This window comes from Conger conger, chromosome 8, assembly GCF_963514075.1.
Source record: "Conger conger chromosome 8, fConCon1.1, whole genome shotgun sequence".
In the NCBI taxonomy this organism is placed as follows: domain Eukaryota; kingdom Metazoa; phylum Chordata; class Actinopteri; order Anguilliformes; family Congridae; genus Conger; species Conger conger.
The window spans coordinates 41598271-41620265 of record NC_083767.1 but is presented as its reverse complement, the minus strand read 5'-3'; the positions used below and the strand labels follow the sequence as shown (position 1 = coordinate 41620265).

General features: G+C 46.3%; 1 protein-coding gene across 1 annotated transcript in view; it reads right to left on the bottom strand.

Moving 5' to 3' along the window:
• Positions 1 to 21995, bottom strand: part of shank3a (SH3 and multiple ankyrin repeat domains 3a) — a 262588-nt gene that overhangs the window by 10920 nt on the left and 229673 nt on the right. Inside the window, exons 15-18 of the mRNA XM_061251833.1 lie at positions 17516 to 17598; positions 9889 to 10013; positions 7422 to 7557; positions 24 to 104 (exon numbers count right to left, since the gene is read on the bottom strand). Of these exons, the coding sequence (XP_061107817.1) occupies positions 24 to 104; positions 7422 to 7557; positions 9889 to 10013; positions 17516 to 17598 (425 nt within the window). The remainder of the gene's footprint in view (positions 1 to 23; positions 105 to 7421; positions 7558 to 9888; positions 10014 to 17515; positions 17599 to 21995) is intronic.

Here is a 21995-nt window from a genome sequence, read left to right as displayed (position 1 = left end):
AGGGTGACGTAGGGGTGACTTACCCAGCTCCTCCAGCTCCGCCGTCATGGACTTGGAGCGCAGTGTGAGCGTGGTGCTGGGGGCCCGCTTGGGTGGCGGGGGAGCTGTGAAGAAAAGCGGGGATGAGGACACCTTAGACTTTCGGGTAAGGAACTTACGGGCACTGCCCAAATGCAGGTGCCACCTCTTTTTCACAGCCTTGATCTCGTCGAACTCCGGCGAGCTCGACGCCTCGCACTGCTGCAGGACTTTGTTCAGGCTGCGGTTGGATGCAAACTTTTTCATGGCTCTCTGCCAGGATTTAGCGGTGACCGTTTAGCACGTTAGCACGATAGCACGACGCTCACACCACCGGGCGTCTGACAGACATGGCGGGGCACAGGGCAGGCTCGGACACTAGGCTCCTCTCAGCCATTTGTAATTCCCACAAGAGAAAACAACACCCCAGTACTAAGAAGCACAGTCCTGCTTTTACAAGCCCTTTAAAAGCCTTTTTTTACATCTTCATATTGTCTTGATGCAAGTATTATAATCCTTTGCAACTTGGTGTTAGAAGCCTAAGCACTGAAAGAGGAAGATGCAGGCCTGTAAACCTGCTCATTTCCCGCCATATTCCCGGCTCCATCATTCAAGATGGAGTCTGTCAAAGAAATCGCTTGATTTGTTCCGTTAGAAGAAAAATGGCAGTGGCTGTGGTCTGAGAGTCCAAGTTTTCTGTGTCTCCTCACAGTGCTACCACTTGCTCAACTGTCTGCTGAGGAATGCTGGGATAGATAACCTTGGCGAAGCAAAATCAATATGCCAAGAGAGCCTCACGGTTAACAGCAAACTCCTCCTTGAGAGACAACACATGAACTGTCTCCGTTGCCATTATAATTAGCCACTGTTGTGTACTATTCACTGAATACAAGTATCATAACCAATACACCAACCAGAGAGAAAGAGAGAGAGAGAGAGAGAGAGAGAGAGAGGGAACAGAGCGAGAGCGAGAGAGAACTCCCCGGCCTTAATGCAATGCTGGATTCAAACATTCATTGTGGTAACCATGGAAACAGTGGTGGGAGGGTGGCCTAGGCTGGCGCGGGTATGCGAGCGCTCTGAAAGGCTCCATTCCTTCAGCCGGGTGGTGGGTGTGCAGGCACGAGGACGGGAGCCCAACGTGCCTGTGGGAAAGGCTCGCCGTTTACAGACGTGCCTTGGGCCACGGTTCCCCCAGAGCTGCACCGATATATCTAAAGCGCCAATCGATATGTTCGTGTGCGTTCCGCAGATATGACCTGGGTGGAGGGCTTTGGGAAGCCAAAAGGCTACGGTGGAGCTAAAAATGTTTAACAGCGAATTAGTTGCAAAATGTGTCATGCAAGCAACGTGACTCAGAAGTCAGATGGTATGACAGGAGACAGCATCTTTGGTTGAGTCGTAAAAAACATAAAGCATTCCAAATTCTAAAAAATATTGAATTCATCTATTCCTTTTTTTCTAGTTGCAGTTGAAGAGCCTTGGAAGAGATAATCCATGCAGGTCTGAGAGTAGGGTACAACAGTTTTCCTCAGTTCTTGCCAGGGAAAAGTAGGGTTAACACTAAGTTCACCAAACTCAATGTATGCTTTGCAGAGGATATCGATGCAGTGAAATTCTCTCCAGTAAAATCCAAGCAGTTGTATCACAGGTGTAAATTCCGAAAAGCCTCTCTACCCACACCCGTGCAGGTGGGCCAGTTTCAGCACGGTGGCCAGATGTTCACCCCCTCCCCCCTTCTCCAAAAACCCTTCGGATCTGTGCAGCCCACTGCAGCAACTCATGTGGTGGTGCCCAGCAGACTGCAGCAGCTTCTGCCTCCTGCTTAAAGGGCCTCTGAATCCTCCTGGAGAGATCACGCAAAATACAGTTTGGCGGTTTTACTAACCGCAGAAAGGTTAACAGTCTCCAGGTCCCCTTCTCCTCGCACCCCTCCAAGCAGAAGGTGCTGTGCGTTACTTGCCTCACCTCACCTCAGACACTCCTAGCAACAGAACCGCGAAGGCTGCCGTGTTAAAAAAACAACACTTCACATTCTCCAGCCAAAGAAAAAAAAAAAGGATTTTGTCTTATTCTGGTTTATTTTCTCCTAATTGTCAAGCAGCTCCTGTCTAGCGCAGAAAGGTCTTCATCACGAAGGTAGCAGTAAGAGGCTGGAGTGGCGATAGACGATGAAGCAGCTTCTTTACGGCGAAATCCTCTTCACATCGTCGGTTTCCAAACGCGTGGTGAAAGACGAGGACTGCTCCGTTCGCTCCTGGCGTCTCCCTCCCGGAGCCAGCCCGCGTGGCTCAGATCTCCGTCCCTGCGCCCGGGCCAATCGCCAATCTCTCCATGCCCGCCTCCTCTCCCTTTCCCACGCTGCACCTCTTCACCACAGAAGCAGGTGAAGAGTATCCGTCGCGTGCGCAAAGCGGTAGCGTGAAGTAGGGGGGGATCTGGGAGCGCTTCCCCGACCGAGAGCTCATCCGATTTCAGCCTCTTGTTCCCCTAGGTCTGCCTCTCTCTCCCACCAGCTCCTGAATTCAGCTCCTTTCTTTCTGACTGTTTATGCCAGTGAATATTCCACCCACCTACAGAGCTATGCTCTCTGTTCATCTTATTCTCCTCCCTCTGCCCAGCTTTCTTTAAACTTATTGGAAACTGCCTCTCTCTCTCTCTCTCTCTCTCGCTCTCTTTCCGTCTCTCATGCCCTCCCTCTCTCTCTCTGTCACTGTCTCTCTCCGTGTCTCTTGTCTCTTGTGCCCTCTCTCTCTCTGACCGTATTCTCTGGCAGATGTTTTTTTTTTTTGCTTCTCTCCTCTTATTGTTTGACATGTGCTGGTTACAACTTCAACTTGGATGCAATCACAATATGAATAATTTAGCCAATATAAATGTCATTATTGAAGAAAAAGAGGATGTCGACCCAACTGATGTTCTAGCTGGAAGGTCAATGAGCCAGAAAAGTATCCTGAACAGTATACAGTTTCCTGTTAGTCCACTAAAACCTGCCTGACCCATGTGAAAGCCGTGGATTTGTTCTGTTCAGTTTAACATTTAGTGTCTTCTGCTGGCATTCCCACACTGTCATATTGTCTTCACGCTAGGTGTGTTGCCTTACTTCAGAACAAACACCAGAAATTCTGCTCAAATGTGCATAACAATTTGGAACACAGCATCTCTGTATAGCCTTAAAAAACATTTGCTGCAATTTAGTTTTTCTAAATCGGTTGGAAGAGGCTAGAGTCTTTGTATCCAGCTACAGGTAAGAGGTTGGTAAATATTGGAGCTGGCTAAGAGGTGCCCATGTGCTGAGATTTGTGGTAGGCGGGGGATTAGAGAACCAATTCTCCAGGCAATTCTCAGCGTGACCTTTAAAAGCAAGTTTGTTGACAGGTTATCTGGACAGCCCTGCGATGTTACAAGGGGAATAGAGACTGATAGTGTGAGTGACACCTGTTTCATGCAAAGGGGACACAGATCAGGGAGACAAAAGAGCACATACTGCCTGAGGTCCAGATGGGCACCGCCAGGCAGACAGAGGTGAAGCCACTGCTGAGAGCCACACAGACACACGCCATAAAGGGCACTGAATCATACCCAGTGACATGCCTCAGTAAAGGAGAGAAGTTAACGCAGACTGTAGGCTAGTGGTTTAGGTGCTCGACTGGGACCTGGAAGGTTAGTGGTTCAAACCCCGGTGTAGCCACGATAAAATCGACATTGCCCAACAGCCCTTGAGCAGGGCGCTTAACTCCACATTGCTCCAGCTTAGTCTAATAAACTGTAAGTCGCTCTGGATGAAAACATCAGCTTTGTAGCTGTAATGTCACTCAGTAACTCAGTAAGAGAGCTTGCCAGGTGATGTAGTGGAGGCAGAAACTCTGGAGGGTTTTCAAGACCAGGCTTGATAAAAAGGCTTGAGGAGCCAGAGTTGTTATGTTATGTCATGTTATATCCTGCTGTGGAACAAATATCAAGTAAGACAGATTCACAGCTTTGTGCTTCCATGAAAATAAATGGAAATTGCCACACTTGGTTGCATTCTGTGTGCACAACAGATGCTCACACCAAAATTATAAATGTCTGACTGGGGTTGACAACACTCAACTGCAAGCTTTATTTTTGGCTCTGACCGTAGGGGTCAGTCTCATTAATAGTGTCCTTCATCACGTCACTACACTTTATCAGACTTTATGAATGAGCAGCTTCCATAGTAACATTTTACCAGTTACTAGTGGGCGGTTGTTTAGTAATACTGTTGAACTATGAGTCTGGGGAAAACACACAAAGAGAGCTGGGTCAATGCTCAAAATTACCGTCAGCCTTGAGAAAAACACCCATTCATGGAATAAATATGTAAATTATCACAGCTGGAAAACACACACTTTGGTTATGCTATTAAAAGCTCATCTTGCACGCAAGGTTCAGGATTACAGACAGCACAAGGAAGATTTTAATCATAAGATTTCCACATTTATACAATCCAAGTGTAGACCTGCTTTCCCTTTCAGTAAACAATACATCTCTGCAAACATGGGCAGTCTTGAATAATTTACTGTTACTAGCATAATCTCCTAATATTTCCAGCCTGAAATTGGACCTCCCATAAATACATAGCTGACCATGTTCTCTGTATGATACGCAATATGCCAGTGCACACCATCATACGGATACAACAGATACGACAGTTCATTTTTTACATGTGGGGATAGTTTCACATCACTACAAAGGTTTTTCTGTTGTAAAATAATATGCAGATTATCTTCTGATTAGGCATCAAAAATTGAAAGAAGCATATTAATAATGCAAGGAGAATATCCCACAGCCAATTAGGAGCCTTCTCAAAGTTTCCAATCAGAGTTAAAAACATTATATAATCAACTCCTGACACAATGTTCTCTCCCCTACTGAATAAAGTTTTAAAGCTTGTATACGAAATTGGAACAGGGGACTGATTTGTGTAGCAATCATTTAAGATGGTTCTACAGTACAGCTTGCTTGTAAGACTTCCAAATGGCATATTCAAAGAAGTACAGTATATTCAAATGAATGAACATGCTAAATTTATGTTTAAAAAAAGACAATACATTGAAACATGTTAATTAAAGCCACACAAGGGGTACTTTTGTGGGTAGGCTCCAGAAAATCTCCCTGAGCAAAACACCTAACCCCCAATTGCTCCTGAGGAGCTGGTTGGTGCCTTGCATGGCAGCCAATCGCCGTTGGTGTGAGAGTGTGCGTGTGTGAGAGAGAATGGGTGAATGAGAAGTATCATTTGGAATATATTTGGAATTGGAAATTAATTTACTGTACCAGTATGTGAGATTTCTCTGGGTATTCTGGTTTCCTCCCACAGTCCAAATACTTGCAGGTTAGGCTAATTGGAAGCTAAACTGCCTGTAGGTATGAGTGTGTGTGAGCCATTCCTTAACACACATGGATCTAGGTCTACCTTCAGAAGGTGTTCTGATCACTGCGCTCAACCAGCGGAAGAAGGAAGAGGATGTTCAGCGGTTATAGTTCCAACCGTATAACTTCTTTGAAAACAATGCTTCTCATTTAAATTTTTTCCTGTACGTGTATTTCAAATACACATGATACCTCGTGAAAATAAGCCAGCTTTGGAGTTGCTGTAAGGTGAATTTCTTCACTTTGAAGGAGGTAGGCTACTGACTCTGATAGGCTTCAAGTCTTTACGCTAAGCTAACACATTATGCTATCATGGAAATTGAGCCAGTGAATGCACTAAAATGAAAATGAAATTGAATATCGTGTCTAAGTCAGGGTAAGTCGGAAAAAAGGTATATTTCCTAAAATGTTGGTGTTTTCCTTTAAAGAAACTTCCTTCACTGTGTTTCCAAGCAATCAAACCAGCCTTCCAACACCATCAGGAGAAATAACTAGCTGCCAGATCAAAGAACAGACTCTTATTTCATCTCATTTACCAAAACGTCTTGTGTGACATCGCAAGATATTGGGTAAACTACAAAAAAGGATTTCAAACGAAATTTTTATTTATTTTTTTATTTACTAAGCTGTGAAGAACAGGTGCCATTACTAGATTGCATATTGTATGAATGTGTCTCTCTTTCTACTAAGCCAAATTGTATATTATCTAAACAGCATTTTGAATAGGATCCACACTGAATTGACCGATTGCACATGCTTTGCTAAGGAGTAGTGACTGCATCTCATATGATCCATCTGCACTTATGACTGTGAGCAATTCATTTGAATTCATAACACATGTAGGCACAGGTTGCTTCACGGTTTGCCAGCATCATGAGCCTGTGATTAGATTGCGAATAAAAAAATGAAATAAAATAAACAACCACGATACTTCAACAAGTAGAAAATGTGCATATATTGTGCTCTCATGTATACATGTATATACATTTTTGCCTTAATTCCTCAAACAGATGACATGAAGGAGTTTCTACAGGTTAGTTAACCGTTCCTTAACCCGTTTGTTCCCTGTGCTATCTGACTGTGAAAGAAAGGTTGTGTACAGAGTGTCACTATAGCAACCAAACCACTCTGAACCGGGGTGCACAGAGAAGCTAGGCTTGTACTCCAAACCTCAAAACGATTAAATCAAAAGGAGATCCTCTCACTGCCGCACAACACAGGGGCATCCTGATGCTAAAAATATCTGGCAGGCTCAGTCGCTACGCATCTCTTTCTGTCTGCCTTTCTCTCCGTCTGTCTGTTAGTCTCACTCTCTATCCCTCCGTTTTTCTCTGCCTCACTGTCTGAGTGGTTCATCTGTTTGTTCGTCTCTCTCGCTACCTCTCTGATGCTCAGGTACGCATGAAGCGCAGCTCTGGGAAAGGAAACGCGTGGCTGGGTTTTGAAAGGCGGAAAGTGACGTCCGCCCTGATTGCGGAGTGTGTCAGCAGGAAGATGAATTACAGGGGAACGGCGCTACGCAGGTCTGATGAGACACTCACAGGAGTAATCCACGCCCGAACACCCACCCCGCTCCACACACTCAGGCCAGTCCACTTCTCCTGTGAGTGTCCCATTACAGGGCTTCAGTGGAGACTCACTGAGAGAGACAGGGCTGTGCTAAACTGTAATATAATCTTCAGAATTCACACTGTCATTTTGAGGACATTTGCAATCAAATCAAAACAAGCCTTTCCAGATTAAGCTTTCCAGATCACTTCACATGAAGTTCTCGCTAAAGTTATGGCATGGTGGCGGAAGTCAGAGGTTTGAGCCAATAAACATTGTTTTAACTGAGGGACTCACGCCCTGGGCTTTGTCTGATTGGTCAGGCAGAAGTAAAAACACCATATTACAAGTGTCTGTCCAGGTGAATGTTTACTTTTGCGCCGTTTCAGGAAGAGATCAAACCTGTGAGAAAAGATTTCTGATGCTTCAAACTGAATTTCTCCCATGACCTTTAACCTTACCTTTCTTCCGCACCACCTCCTCCGATTCGGGCTTACGGCTGACGGAGACCACCTTCATCAGGAGGTGGTTGCCCCCCTGCCGGATCAGGGAGACCACCTGTTTGTGCCCCACCTTCACCACGTTTACCCCATTCACCTGAGGGAGGGAGGAGAGGAGCTGTCAGGGGGGGTTGCTGGAGTAACGAGATCGAGTCTGGGGTGGGGTTTGAACCCCTCTCGCTCGACCCAAAGATCTGTAAGGCAAATTTGTTACCGGTCAGTCAAGGGCCACAACGTTATCATGTCATCAGGGAGCGTTGTCGCAGTGACCTGCTACGAGCCTTGGCTTTCCTGCGCTTCACGCTGAACGTTTACTAGGGAACTAGCCGCGCTAACCCTGCTACGAGCCTTGGCTTTCCTGCGCTTCACGCTGAACGTTTACTAGGGAACTAGCCGCGCTAACCCTGCTACAAGCCTTGGCTTTACTGCGCTTCACGCTGAGCGTTTACTAGGGAACTAGCCGAGCTAACCCTGCTACGAGCCTTGGCTTTCCTTCGCTTCACGCTGAACGTTTACTAGGGAACTAGCCGCGCTAACCCTGCTACGAGCCTTGGCTTTACTGCGCTTCACGCTGAACGTTTACTAGGGAACTAGCCGCGCTAACCCTGCTACGAGCCTTGGCTTTCCTTCGCTTCACGCTGAACGTTTACTAGGGAACTAGCCGCGCTAACCCTGCTACGAGCCTTGGCTTTACTGCGCTTCACGCTGAGCGTTTACTAGGGAACTAGCCGAGCTAACCCTGCTACACTGGCAGGTCGGCTGCACTGTACCCACTGATGTCCACCTTGTCAGAGGACAAGAACAGGGCCTCGTCCTTTCAGCCGGCGGAGTCTGCCGCTAGGTCACGGCAGTGCCGTGCCCCCGCGTCCGCGAGCGTGTCACGCCGCGGAGAGGGGGCGCGCTGGAATGGGACGGTGATGCGGGGCTTTTTTCGGGAGCTGTGAGATTGACACATTCAGGTCGGAACTGGGCTGTTTTTAGCTCCTCAGAAGGAACTGCCAGGCAGACGGCAGAGGTGGAGGGGAGTTGTGGAGCTGGAACTCACCGTGTGAGGAAATATCTTTATGTGTGTGTGGTGTGTGAGATTCATTGTGTGTATGTGTATGTGCATGTGCATGTGTGTACAGTATGTGCATGTTTATGTGTGTGCGTGTGCGCATAAGTGTGCTCGTGTGTGCGTGTGTGTCTGTGTCTAAGTATGTGTGTGTCTATGTGTGTGTGTGTCTATGTATGTGTGTGCGTGTGTGCATATGTTCATCACGGCGGGTCTGAGTGATACTCAGTGTACTGAGCGCCTCTGTGTTTTTCGGGTCAGTGGAATCAGAGTGACATATGTGATGAGTCACTTCATCTGCACACCAGCTCTGCTCCGAGGATCATCAGACACATGCGCTGTGAACGCATGACTGCGTTCATATTTAATCAGAAATAAGCCCCGTCCTCTGTGTCCTTTGTGTTACTTTAATGCCACATGAATCTTCGGCTCGGTTCACTGAGACTGTAATAAAGTCTGGTCCAATGAGACCATAATAGTGGCTACAGTACGCTCCAAACATGGTTCTTCCTCTGCTGCCAAGAGGAGCGTACTTCTGCAGGTAAGCAACGCTTCGCTCTCTATTTTGAGTCTCTCATACGGACAGGTATATTTCCGTGCCTTCTATATATACCGACACACACTCTGAGAGTATTTTAGGACAGAAACTTCGCTATTTCAGCAAGTGCAGCCTGTGTGGATAAGACCCTCAGTAGAAGCTTAGATCTTCATTAAAGAAAACCTTCTGGGATTATCAATGGGGTCACGATTAGCACAAAGAGCGCCTGCAGTCGTCTCAGCGAAGCCCCGCTCAGCAGTAATTACACTGTTCATGGTGCAGACCTTCACTGCTATGAGGACTCTGTTTCTGCTTTTCAACTCCAATAAGACAACATAAGAACAGATAAGATAACGTTGGTTTTAGGTCCCAGAAAATGAGGACATTTTTACAGTTGTAACTACAGCTCCGGAAAACCAGATCTAACCTTGGATCCAACTAGGGCTGCCAGATTTTGATTTTGTCAAAACTGGACAACAAGCACAGCTGAAAGTGTAATCGCAAACATATTTTTGGCAGTTTTTTTATTTATTTTTAAACATAAAGAATGGGGATAATGTAGTGAAGTAGGTAAAGTAAGGGCTAGGTTAGAGTAGGACAAAGCCAGCGATAAAACACAGATTTGAACATATAAATGTTTTGATAAAGTCATCAAGAGATCTTGTGCAGATCTGCCTGATTAGTCAAAAAAAGAAAGAGTAAGAAATAAGAACAAATAATTTGAAAGCCAGACATTCTGCTTGAAAATGAGACATCTAGAAACCCTATTCAATATGTACACAAAAATAACATACTCTAAGTGCCTTTCTGTCAGTTACAGATTAATTGGGCTTTACCTCGATGAGGAAGTCCCCCGTCCTAAGCCCCGCCCTCCAGGCCACGCCCTCCACGTCCACAGACTCCAGGTACTGCAGTGCGGGGAAGGCCGGAGTGGGCGTGAACTCCTCGATGGGCGTCTCCGCTGAGGACAGACCACACCCCCAAAGCACAGACATTAATGTTACAAACACAAGCTCCGCTGAAACCAGACCACACCCCCAAGCTCAGACATTAATGTTACAAAAACAAGCCCCGCTGAAAACAGACCACACCCCGAAGCACAGACATTAATGTTACAAACACAAGCCCCGCTGAAAACAGACCTCACCCCGAAGCACAGACATTAATGTTACAAACACAAGCTCCGCTGAAAACAGACCACACCCCCAAGCACAGACATTAATGTTACAAAAACAAGGAGACACTTCACAGCCGTTGTCTCTGGACCTGGTCCAGTACAGCTACTGGTTCTGCTGCACACACACATAGACACACACACACATGGACACAAAGACAAATGGCAGCAGACCCTGGAGCTCTCCAGGACTACGGTTGGAGAACACTGCTTCCGTGTATGTTTTCTCCCCCAGTTCCAATAGGATTTGTTTTGGATTCAAATACTTTTCTGTGCTCTATTGATCTTGCCTGGTGCATTTGAGCCTGCAAGGAGGGGCAGATGGGCAGGGGTTTATACTTTTGTGATCATTTAATTTGTTCTAATACACTAGGCAAGCTTAGTCAAATGCAGAAAACTATTTGAATCCAAAACAAATACTATTTTATTATGACCCTGACGAAAACAAACTCTTGGTCGATACACGTTGGTCGCTGGTTTTTAATCATGTAGCAACTTTAATGAAGGTTTTTACAAATATTTTTCTAAATTTTTGTTTTGGGATCAATGCTTGTACTCTTTTACATGTTTTTGCATCGTTGCCAATGGCTATCTCAAGTATTTTTTAGTATTGTTGTACCCTAGCTAAAATACTACTTGAACCCAGATCTGCTCTCCGCATGGTGTTGCTCACCCCAACCCCCGTCTGTCATCTGTGTGAGGTTTTGGGCAGTGCTACACGGCTCCAGAACATTACAATCAATTTCATCAGGTTAAATCAGTCATCAGTAACTCATTGTATGATCATTTGTACAGTAATGCCACTCCGTGTGCCTCCCACTGCAAAGCTGTTGTCCTATTTAAAGAAATATGCTCACATGACAAAATTACGTCACAAATGAAAAAAACGCATGCATTGTGGAGCTTTTTGTGGTGAGGCATGTATGAGATACAGTGTCTACTATACACTGCTACATTATTTCTGTAAAAATGCCCTGATAAAACACCTCTACGGTCAGCCAAAGTACTTCTCTTTGAAGGTATCCCTGATAAAACCTGATAAGAGCTATATAGAGCTTCTCTCACACACAGTGCACTAGCAGATAAGAGATATCCATCAGTTACAAGGCAGTGCATACATTTAACACTGCTTTGCATTGGGAAATGAGATTACAGTACCTGGCTACCACCCTGGTCCGTAGAACACTTTTCTTGACAGATTGACATGTGAAAGACATCTTCCATTTAAGTATGAATGCGTAATGAACTGATTCATTTTCAATGCCCTAGTATTAAACAGCTAAACTGACAGGAGCACGGATATGGTATTATTAGTCAGCTTGGGCAGAGGGAGTGGGATGGGTACAGATGGAGGGGGGGTAAGGTATGGGGTACTGTAAATTCAGCTTAGAGGGGAATCAGGAGGGGGTACTGTAAATTCAGTTTAGAGGGGAATCAGGAGGCGGCACGGATGGTGCAGTGGGTAGCACTGCCGCCTCACAGCAAGGAGGTCCTGGGTTCGAATCCCCGTCGGCCGGGGCCTCTCTGTGCGGAGTTTGCATGTTCTCCCCGTGTCTGCGTGGGTTTCCTCCGGGTACTCCGGTTTCCTCCCACAGTCCAAAGACATGCACGTTAGGCTGATTGGAGAGTCTAAATTGCCCGTAGGTATGAGTGTGTGAGTGAATGGTGTGTGTGCCCTGAGATAGACTGGCGACCTGTCCAGGGTGTATTCCTGCCTTTCGCCCAATGTATGCTGGGATAGGCTCCAGCCCCCTGCGACCCTGATCAGGATAAGCGGGTTCAGATAATGGATGGATGGATGGATGGATGGAGGGGAATCAGGAGGGGGTACTGTAAATTCAGTTTAGAGAGGAATCAAGAGGGGGTACTGTAAATTCAGCTTAGAGGGGAATCAGGAGGGGGTACTGTAAATTCAGTTTAGAGGGGAATCAGGAGGGGGTACTGTAAATTCATTTTAGAGAGGAATCAGGAGGGGGTACTGTAAATTCATTTTAGAGAGGAATCAGGAGGGGGTACTGTAAATTCAGTTTAGAGGGGAATCAGGAGGGGGGTACTGTAAATTCAGTTTAGAGGGGAATCAGGAGGGGGTACTGTAAATTAATTTTAGAGAGGAATCAGGAGGGGGAACTGTAAATTCAGCTTAGAGGGGAATTAGGAGGGTGTACAGTAAGTTCAATTTAGAGGGGAATCAGAATCTAATTATCCACAGGTGCAGTTCTCAACTATAAAACTGGGTCGCATCACATTAAAAACACTAGAGAGAGGTTAAACCAAGGAGCATCCCGCACTTACACCATGTACTGTGCGAAGATTCTTAAGAGTCTTAGATATATTTTATATAATTTAGATGCCAGATTTAGACTTAGATGTTTACTGTTTTTTTTGCTTTCTGCATGAGTGTGTCAGTAAAATACAGCAAATGTGAGATTTCCAAACCCTCATTTTCATGTTACAGAGAAATGTTTGTATTTTCTTGAAGTAACATATTAAGTAATAGACCACTTTTCAGATACAAACTTGGTCAAGAGCCAGCAAGAGCTGGAGAAGAACCTGGAGAGCCAGAAGCAAGACTGCCAAAGTCTGCAGAAGAATGGCGGAAACTGAGGCTACAACCGCCCCCCGCCAATATTAGAAAACAGAATAACAGGACTATAGAGGTTTCCAGTTCTGGCAGTCTATGGAATTCACCCCACAAATATTCAAACAAGTTTTACCCTTTTCCTTTTACCCTGCTCCTCTTTCTAAACTTTATTACTTTAAACTGCCAAGATACTGTAGACACGTACTATTCCCAGAACAGGACTGGCGTCTACCTACCGTTAGAGTCAGTCTACAGTCAACCAGACTCCTGGGCAAGACAGGCATTCACGTGCCATGCATAATCACACTTTTAATCAGTTCTTACATTACACAACATATGGCATCGGAAAACATCACCCCACATAACCTCCAGACCCAGGAGGTGCTGGAAGGAGAGAGCTGGTGGAAGTGTGCTTACAGTCAGCCCACAGAACGTTCAGCTCGATGACAGATCCCCAAGTGGGTTCGCATAGCACTGGGAGACTTATTGGCAGAGACCGCGGTCTCATATGGACTGAGACGTCTGTGCATTTGCACTTTAACTTGTGGAAAATAAGTATTTTCAGCAGCAAAGTGAGTTTTTGCTTTGCCTTTTTCTTTTGCACAAACACATCCTGGTATGCTCAGATAAGGCACACTGAGTTTGGGTAAAGCCCCGCAAGTTTACCATTGTATGTGTGTTGTGCAGTGAGCTTTCTTACAAAACCAGAGAGGCAAGTTTGTAGCTGCATCAATGATATAACAGCCATGCTATATAATACTCAAAATAGCTTGAGCAAATCTGGCCCTCAAATCCAGCCCTGTTTTTCTTTTCTCCCGGTAATTAGTGCTACTGACTGGCCAGACTGTCTTCACACCTGACCATGATTTGATGATCCCTGTGATATAGTACAACATTAAAGGAGAATATATGTATGCTGGCTAACTAGCACACCAGGAACTGCTCTGAACAGTCCAGCTCTGAAGAAGCTTCCAAGGACTGTCTGAAATGACAGTTTGTGGGAAATGACAGGGTTTGGAAAAATCTAAGATTGGACACACTCCCAGAGAGGGCTCGACTCCTGACCATCACACGTGCTCGCACACACACAAACACATTTCCGCAGCCGTGTGTTAATGTAATTAACCAGTCGTGGTTTTGTGGACAGTGTGGTAGTGTGCCAGGAAGGCATGTGAAGGAGCTCCCGATCGTTCCCATAAGAGAGGGCAGGAGCCAGAGCGAGAGAGGGGGTTTCGGGGATCTGGAGGGAGCCGCACGCAGGATGACAGATGGGGTTTGGGACCCCACCGCGCAGGGAGAGCTCAGACGCAGCTTTCCCTGTAAACTGTGCCTGAACCTGGGCTGACCTCAGCCTCTGCCCCCCGGAGCTCTCCACTCGGGTGAGCCGAATAACAAGCCTCTGCCAGGGCTAGCGTGCTGCTGTCTCGCAGTGATGCTGCAGGTTCGGGGGGCTGGAGCATTGCGACAATGTGGTGGGAATGCACCGTCGCTTTAAAAAGCATGAAGTGCCATTTTTTTATTTCTTCACTTGGATAACCGTTCCAGATACTGGTCGCTAGCTGTCCTGGGGTCACCACTTAAAAAGTGAACAGCCAAGGATAATCACAGTACAGTGTATGGCAGAGTATGGCACTGTATGTATGGCACAGGGCAAGAGTTACAATGTACAACGTATCGTTCGCTCTTCACTCAGGGAAATTTACTGTGATGGGCTGTTGACATGCAGAACAATGACGGACATTTGCATAGCGTGACTGACAGACCAATCTGAAGCAGGTGCATCATGGAATGTTTACTGCATGCAGAACAATGTTATGCATAAATATGAAGTATTGTCCAGGGAATAGACCCACTGCTGATCCAGACATCTGATCTCTCAGCCCCCACACAGATCTATATACACACCTATCACATTACATACCCACACAGTACAGTCCTACTCTATCAATGCTGGCAGTAGTTGGATGTGAAACCAAAGAAAACATATACTTTGGGATTAAGTTAAGCCTATTTTATTTAGTTGGGATTTATCATTTTAAATACATTATTTTATCCGAAAAGAAAGTAAATTCGACAGACATATTTGGAATTGGTCATTTAGAGAGCATATGTCTTGTAAGTGTTGTACACCAATTAGTGGAGAGACTGTTTACTGAGCTCTTAATTAGAAGTGAACTTCACCTGAATATTCACATATAATTTCATTTCCCCATAGAATAAACATTAATTATAAACATGAAAAAAGAAATTAGAAGGAATCTTTATCTTGGAAAAATCTTTATCGTACGGATAATGAAAACTTGAAATGCCATGAGGCAGAAACGTGATTTTACATGGCCCTTTTATTACATTACATTACAGGCATTTAGTGGAAGCTCTTTCTAGTCTAACCCTCTGACCTTTTAATAATGCTTTCTTCTCAAAAGGCAAATATAAACCTCAGAGAAAACCCTTCTGCCTTTCTGTCCAAAAAACCTCCACAATTCAGGAGCTGCATGTTGCCGTGTAGTGGCACTACCGCATTTGAAATTCCAAGCAAGGTGCCTGCCTGGTGTTTCCATAGTAACCAAGACGGTAGGGAAGATGCCATGTGCAGGCGTGTAAGGGAAATTAGTGTGGCGCGGTGGAGTAAAGTGCCAGGAAGATTCATCTGAAGAGAGGTGCTTATGCTATCCTGTTAGCTGAAAACAGTTGTGAATGGGCAAGATTAAGATTAATGCCTGTGTCCACTGGTAAGAGGAGAAATGAGCCAGCACATAGAGCAAGGACAGGCCCCTGTCCATTACAGAGAGAGCAGATGATTGGCTAATCCAACAACGTGAGAGGATCAGCCATTCAGTGAGCTCTGAATGTGTAACCATGACGCAACACTGGCCAATCAGCTTTCGTGTATTAGATTCTGACAGTGCCGCTGAAGTTCACATGAACGAGGATACCTGCGGCTACTTGAAATGACACCCTTGATTATTAATGGTTTGCTTAGCAACAGAAAAGTGTTTCTGCATCCTGTGAAGCAGGTGCCCTTTGTACATGAGCCCACAGGGTGCTAGAGGACCAAGGAGAGACAGAGCGGTCACTGACACCTACCTCAGTGCCCTCCTCAGTGCAAGCAACTCTCCCTCAGTGCCCTGACCAGGGCAAAGCCTTCTACCACCCGCCACAAAATTATCCTCACTGATAATAAAAAACCCTCACTTTCCCTCACTGCTAAACTGCTCCAGGCCTTGCTGCAATAAAGGAATGTAAATGGCAACATCTAGAACAAATGCAAGGATTTCAAGGGATGGATTTAGCGAAATACTCAGAACTTCAGCAGGAAGTTTTGAACCGAGAAACGCAAAAACATCCAAGGCTGTTGCACAGCAGCGTATCTCTAAACCTCCATCAAACACCGTGTGCTTCTGGAGCCGGGCTAGCCCCGGTGAAACCGGCTCTTTGATCAATGGTAGGGAAAAACACACACACAACTGCAAAGGAGGTGAAACGACCTGAAATACAAAGCCGAAGACTTCTGCACGGTCCTGTTTGGAAAGCCATACCTCGCCCGTAAGGAGCGCTCACTGTGTGCATTGGCCGCGCTTCGCTTTATTGCGAAGTTATCAGGGCGACAGGAAAGGGCACTTCCTCCAGTCATTACCCAGAGCCAATCTGCACACCATCTGCCGCCAGGCCAGAGGCCGTGGCTGCGAACGGGAGGCTCGCTCCCGTTATCACTCTCACTCCTAGGTCAGACACCTTCGCTAATTTCCAGCAACATATCACCGCTGACCGGGCTACTGCGAGCTGAGGGGATACCGAACACGACGGAGTCTGACGCATTAGCTTGATAAGGAGGGCGAAATCAGCGCACGTGCAGCACGTTTGACGGGAGACCGTGAGTGGGTTTGAGGGGGGGGGCGGAAGGGGGGGCCTGCCCATGTTCCCCTGTCTTTTTTTAGCAGAGCCCCTCACGCCCAGGAAGGAGGCACTGAGGGCCAGTCCATCCCCAAGCTGGCGAGCTGGACCCTTTCCCACAGCCAAAAGCCAGAGAGCTGGGGCAGGCCTTTCAGTCGCCTTTCTGTTTACACAACCACAGCCCATCACTCCACCAGCCCAGACAAAGGCCGCTAGCCACAGCTTACACTATCCCCACATCCCCAAAGTCAACATTTCAGAGGTGTGTGAGCAGCACAGCTGTCTGCTCCTGATCCCTCCCCCAGGTCTGGGGATGTTAACCAAACTTATCGGGGAGCTGGGCCCTCGAAAGGGCGCTGAGTGACGTGTGAGCGACCAAGGGAAGTTTTCGATTTTGGCCGTTTCCCACGCTAAATAACAGGGGCAGGGGGGTCTGCCCCAAATCCCTCGCCCAGGTCTTCAGGATGTTAACCAAATTTATGAGAGAGCCAAGCCCTCAAAAAAAGCAGACAGGTATGCGATTTTGGCCCTATCTCACGCTGAAAGCGTGCGTGGGGCGGCCTGTAGCGTAGCGGTTAAGGTAAATGACTGGGACCCGCAAGGTCGGTGGTCGATCCCCAGTGTAGCCACAATAAGATCCACACAGCCATTGGGCCCCTGAGCAAGGCCCTTAACCCAGCACTGCTCCAGGGGAGGATTGTGTCCTGCTTAGTCTAATCAACGGTAAGTGGCTTTGGATAAAAGCATCAGCTAAATGACATGTAATGTAATGTAATGGGTGGGTTTTGACGTCGAGGTGCGGTGCTCTCCTTACCTTTCGCCCCTCGCAGCACGAACCCGAAGCCCTCGTTCTCCTTCTTCTGCAGGACGGCGTTCTTCTCCTCGATGATGTAATCGCTGCAGGGGGGAGAGGAGATGGGCAGGGGGTCAGGGCAGGGCACCACGCTGGGGCGGAAAGGGGGAGCGGGGCCCGGGGCCGCGCGTGCCGGCCGATCGGGGGTCGGAGGGAGCGGGCGAGTCCAGCACGCCCACGCAGCACCGGTCAGATGGCCACCACGGGGCCCCCGCCGGCCCACACCGCCCCCGCACTCTGCCTTCTCCACCTCCGCTTCCATCAGCCCGCCAGCCAGGGAGAAAACCCAGGGCAACCAGGGAAAAAGGAATATGTCAGTCTTCAGGTGAAAGCCCTTAATGAGCTCCCTACAGCTAACTGCCCCCTGACCTGCACTGATGCATTAAAACGGAAACGTACTTAAGTCCTCTTCACGTGCTGTTTAAAAACAAGACAACAACAAACCAACGGAAAGCGCATTCACTCATCGTCTCTTGTATTCCTGCGATGCATTTTAATGGTGAAGACCAAAAGACACAGGAAGACATCCAAGGTAGTCTACTGAAGAGAAGACATCCCAGGCCATCAAGAGCAGCCCGTGCAGAAACCTCTGAGAAGAGACACTGCCCCCTGTCCATGCTGCCACACAATTTATGCCAAAAAGACATAATGAACAAGCTCTGATTGGAGAGAGAGAGAGAGAGAGAGAGAGAGAGCGGGAGGGAGGGATGGAAAGTCACATTAATACACAACACGGTACAAATACCTTTTATGGTCCATGGCCAATTTCTTGTCTTAGTCTTTTAGTAGTAGAATTTTCTTCCTTTCTTCCCTGTGTGCTTAATGCATTCCAATGTCTTACTGCTTGTCTGTTATCAGAATTCTAATGTAAGCGTAGCCCTCCTATGCCAATAAGGTTTATTTGAATTTGATAGACGGGAGAGTAAGAAAGAAATAAGGAGAGAGAAATAGACATAGAGTGAGAGATAGAGAGAGCAAGAGAGAGATAGAAAGAGAGTGACAGAGGGTGAGACGGAGCAAGAGAGTGAGAGAAGGAAGGAAGGCATGAAGAGTCTAAGAATTGTGCGGCACGCACTAACACAGCTCACACCCACACACACCCTCTTGGTGGATCCTGTCCTGCTCAGACGTTACCATCTCTCCCTGCCCCCTGACAGACAGCACGGTAAGGGTATGGCCACTTTCAGACACGAGAGAATGTTAAGAGACCCGACCAATCCTCTCCGCATGTATGATGACGTTAGTAAACTAACTGAACGCTTTTCGCTTTTCAATTCATTGACAGGAGTGTATCACAAAGCAGAAAAACCGAGTTACCTGTAGAAGGGTTAAGGGTTATGGGTTTTACTCAGTGAACTTATCCAGCAAACTCAGTCAGTCCTGCTCTGTGATTTACCCCAGGAAAGTTGCGCCGTCTTGAACCTATAGCAGCACTATAGCAGGGGCATTACCAGTGCAGGGAGCAGCATAAGGGTACAGGGCATTATTAGTGTAAGCAGCAGCATAAGGGTATAGGGCACTATTAGTGTAAGCAGCAGCATAAGGGTATAGGGCATTATTAGTGTAGGTAACAGCATAAGGGTATAGGGCATTATTAGTGTAGGTAACAGCATAAGGGTATAGGGCATTATTAGTGTAGGTAACAGCATAAGGGTATAGGGCATTATTAGTGTAGGTAACAGCATAAGGGTATAGGGCATTATTAGTGTAGGTAACAGCATAAGGGTATAGGGCATTATTAGTGTAGGTAACAGCATAAGGGTATAGGGCATTATTAGTGTAGGTAACAGCATAAGGGTACAGGGCATTATTAGTGTAGGCAGCAGCATAAGGGTACAGGGCATTATTAGTGTAGGCAGCAGCATAAGGGTACAGGGCATTATTAGTGTAGGTAACAGCATAAGGGTATAGGGCATTATTAGTGTAGGTAACAGCATAAGGGTACAGGGCATTATTAGTGTAGGCAGCAGCATAAGGGTACAGGGCATTACCAGTGCAGAATCATGCATTTGGTCTCCCCGTTGCCCCCTTTCTGACACAAACCATCTGCTCTGGTTCAGGAAGATTAGATAAGGTGAGGAGCTGTCTGTACACGCGTAATGACTCACTGTGGGGACAGCAGGGCTGAGAGAGAGAGAGAGAGAGAGAGAGAGAGAGAGAGAGAGAGAGAGAGAAACACAGAGAGACAGAGAGAGAAACAGAGAGACAGATAGAGAGAGAGAAACCGAGAGAGAGAGAGAGAGAGAGAGAGAGAAACACAGAGAGACAGAGAAACAGAGAGAGAAACAGAGAGACAGATAGAGAGAGAGAAACAGAGAGAGAGCAGGGGAAGAATGGAGAGAGAGAATACCTATGCACAGAGAGAGAGAGCATAGATGAAGTGAATGGATTAACAGGAAGAGAATGCTTACTGTAGGTGCAGAATTGGCTGTGTATGTCAGTAAAGTACCGTGATATTAAGCCTCTTTTATACCGAGTGGGAGAACAGGTACAGCCGCCAACATTTCAGATTTAATCTGTTTGTGGCTGAAACATCAGCACTGCAGCGGCTGTACTGCACACAGGCAGTCGTGCCCAACCAACAATGTCTCAAGACAATACTGTGGACCAATCTGACACAGGGATTTTGACCCGCGCGATAAAAACTGAATACTGCATTACTACCCTGAAGAAAATACAGTTATAAAACTTGCAATATTGCAAAAGATAGAAAATAACAAAAACGAGAGAACAAAATAGGGAACAATATCAGAGAAAAAAGTAATGCTGTAATGTTAAAAGTTTGAGTCTCCTTCAAATAACTTTTTCGTCACAGTTCCAGATCACTTCTCCCCTCTGCTGATATTCCACGGTCACCAGACCTGGAGTAAACTCTCATTAGAGTGCGCAGTTCCAACACGCTCTGAGGATAACCAGAGCTCCGTGCCTACAGCACAACTATCGGGACGCCAGAGATTAGATTCCCATTAATTGTGCTGTTCTCAGGAATATGTGTGCAATTAACTTGTTTCCATTGCTATTCATCACAGAGGCCCTTCATTGAATCTTCTGTCTGATTAACTCACAGCATATCAGGAGTGACAGAACCCAAATTGGACCGTGATGAACCAATTACACCAATTAGGGCTGATTCAATTGGGAAGACGCGGCGTCTCGGGGTGATTAAACCTCGTTCTCTCTGAGACTATAACCATCTGACACAAAATGGCCGACCTTTCTCTCCTCTCAGAGACTGCTTGCGCTGGTTGAGAGAGCTGCAGTGGAAGCCTAAAGCTGACATCAATTTTGATGAGCGAAAAACAAAACAAACACCAACATGGTCGCTTTCCTTGTCCTTTGTGGAGGGGTATCAGTTGTATGAGTGTAAAAAGTGCAAAATGTAGTCAAAAAAGCCCAGAACGTCAAGCCGTCACTCAAATCACCTGCAAACCATGTGGCACACCCACACACAGACACATGACTTCCCTCTGCCTGTTAGCCGCTTTAGCAACACCCTGTGCCCATTACCCACAGCCACCTGTCAGGACTGGCACACCTCCAGAAGCTAGCAGAAGACCTGTAAATAACCAGCGTGCTCTTTCTTCTGCAGGAGTGGAGTCAGTTCACACGAAAAAGACGTATTTCATTTCACAGGAGCAGCCTCTTCTATTAGTGCCATGTCACTCATGTTTACATTAAGCATTAGCAAATCTTCCATTATTATGCTCTACTGATTCCCAAATAAGGTCAGCAAAGGTTGTGTTATCTGAGAAAGCCATACTGAGGCTCCTCTCATCTACATTACAGTATTACTAATCAATTCTGCATATTATTGATGAGTTATTGTGGTAGTTTATATAATATGAATATTAGCACAATATACACATATTTAAATATATTTCTAGTATGTGATTCATTTGTACAGTCCAACTCTAACTAACAGCAGCCAGTGGGACTTGCCTGTTTGAACAGAGCCCAGTGGGAGAAGTTCTCCCACAGAGCTTATGCCTGGTCAAGCTTCCTGTCTGGTGTTCTGTTTCTGGAGGACACAGAGTAAGGTCTGGCAAACTATGCTGTGTTCAGTTGTCCCTGAGTATAGTCCTTGGGAACTACTTTTTACTGAGAAAAGTGTGAAATCTAGCATGAGAAGGCGGAGGACAATCATCAAACCGGTTACTGTACTGTACGTACTGACAGGTGAGGTTCTGAACATATTATAGACTTAAAACATTGGGGATCAATACTGGGGACTTCATCCACAGTTTTATTTTATTTTTTTACTTTTTTTTTTAATTAATTTTTTTATAATCGCACATTCCAGATATTGCAGCTTAGAACACGTCTGAGTTCACAGCTGTATGATGGGCTTTTCACCACCAATCTTCAAAACTGCCGTTGACCCTTCACCCCAGCAACGGTCTACCTCTCATTGTCAGCCAACTTCAAGGACATAGCCCTTAGT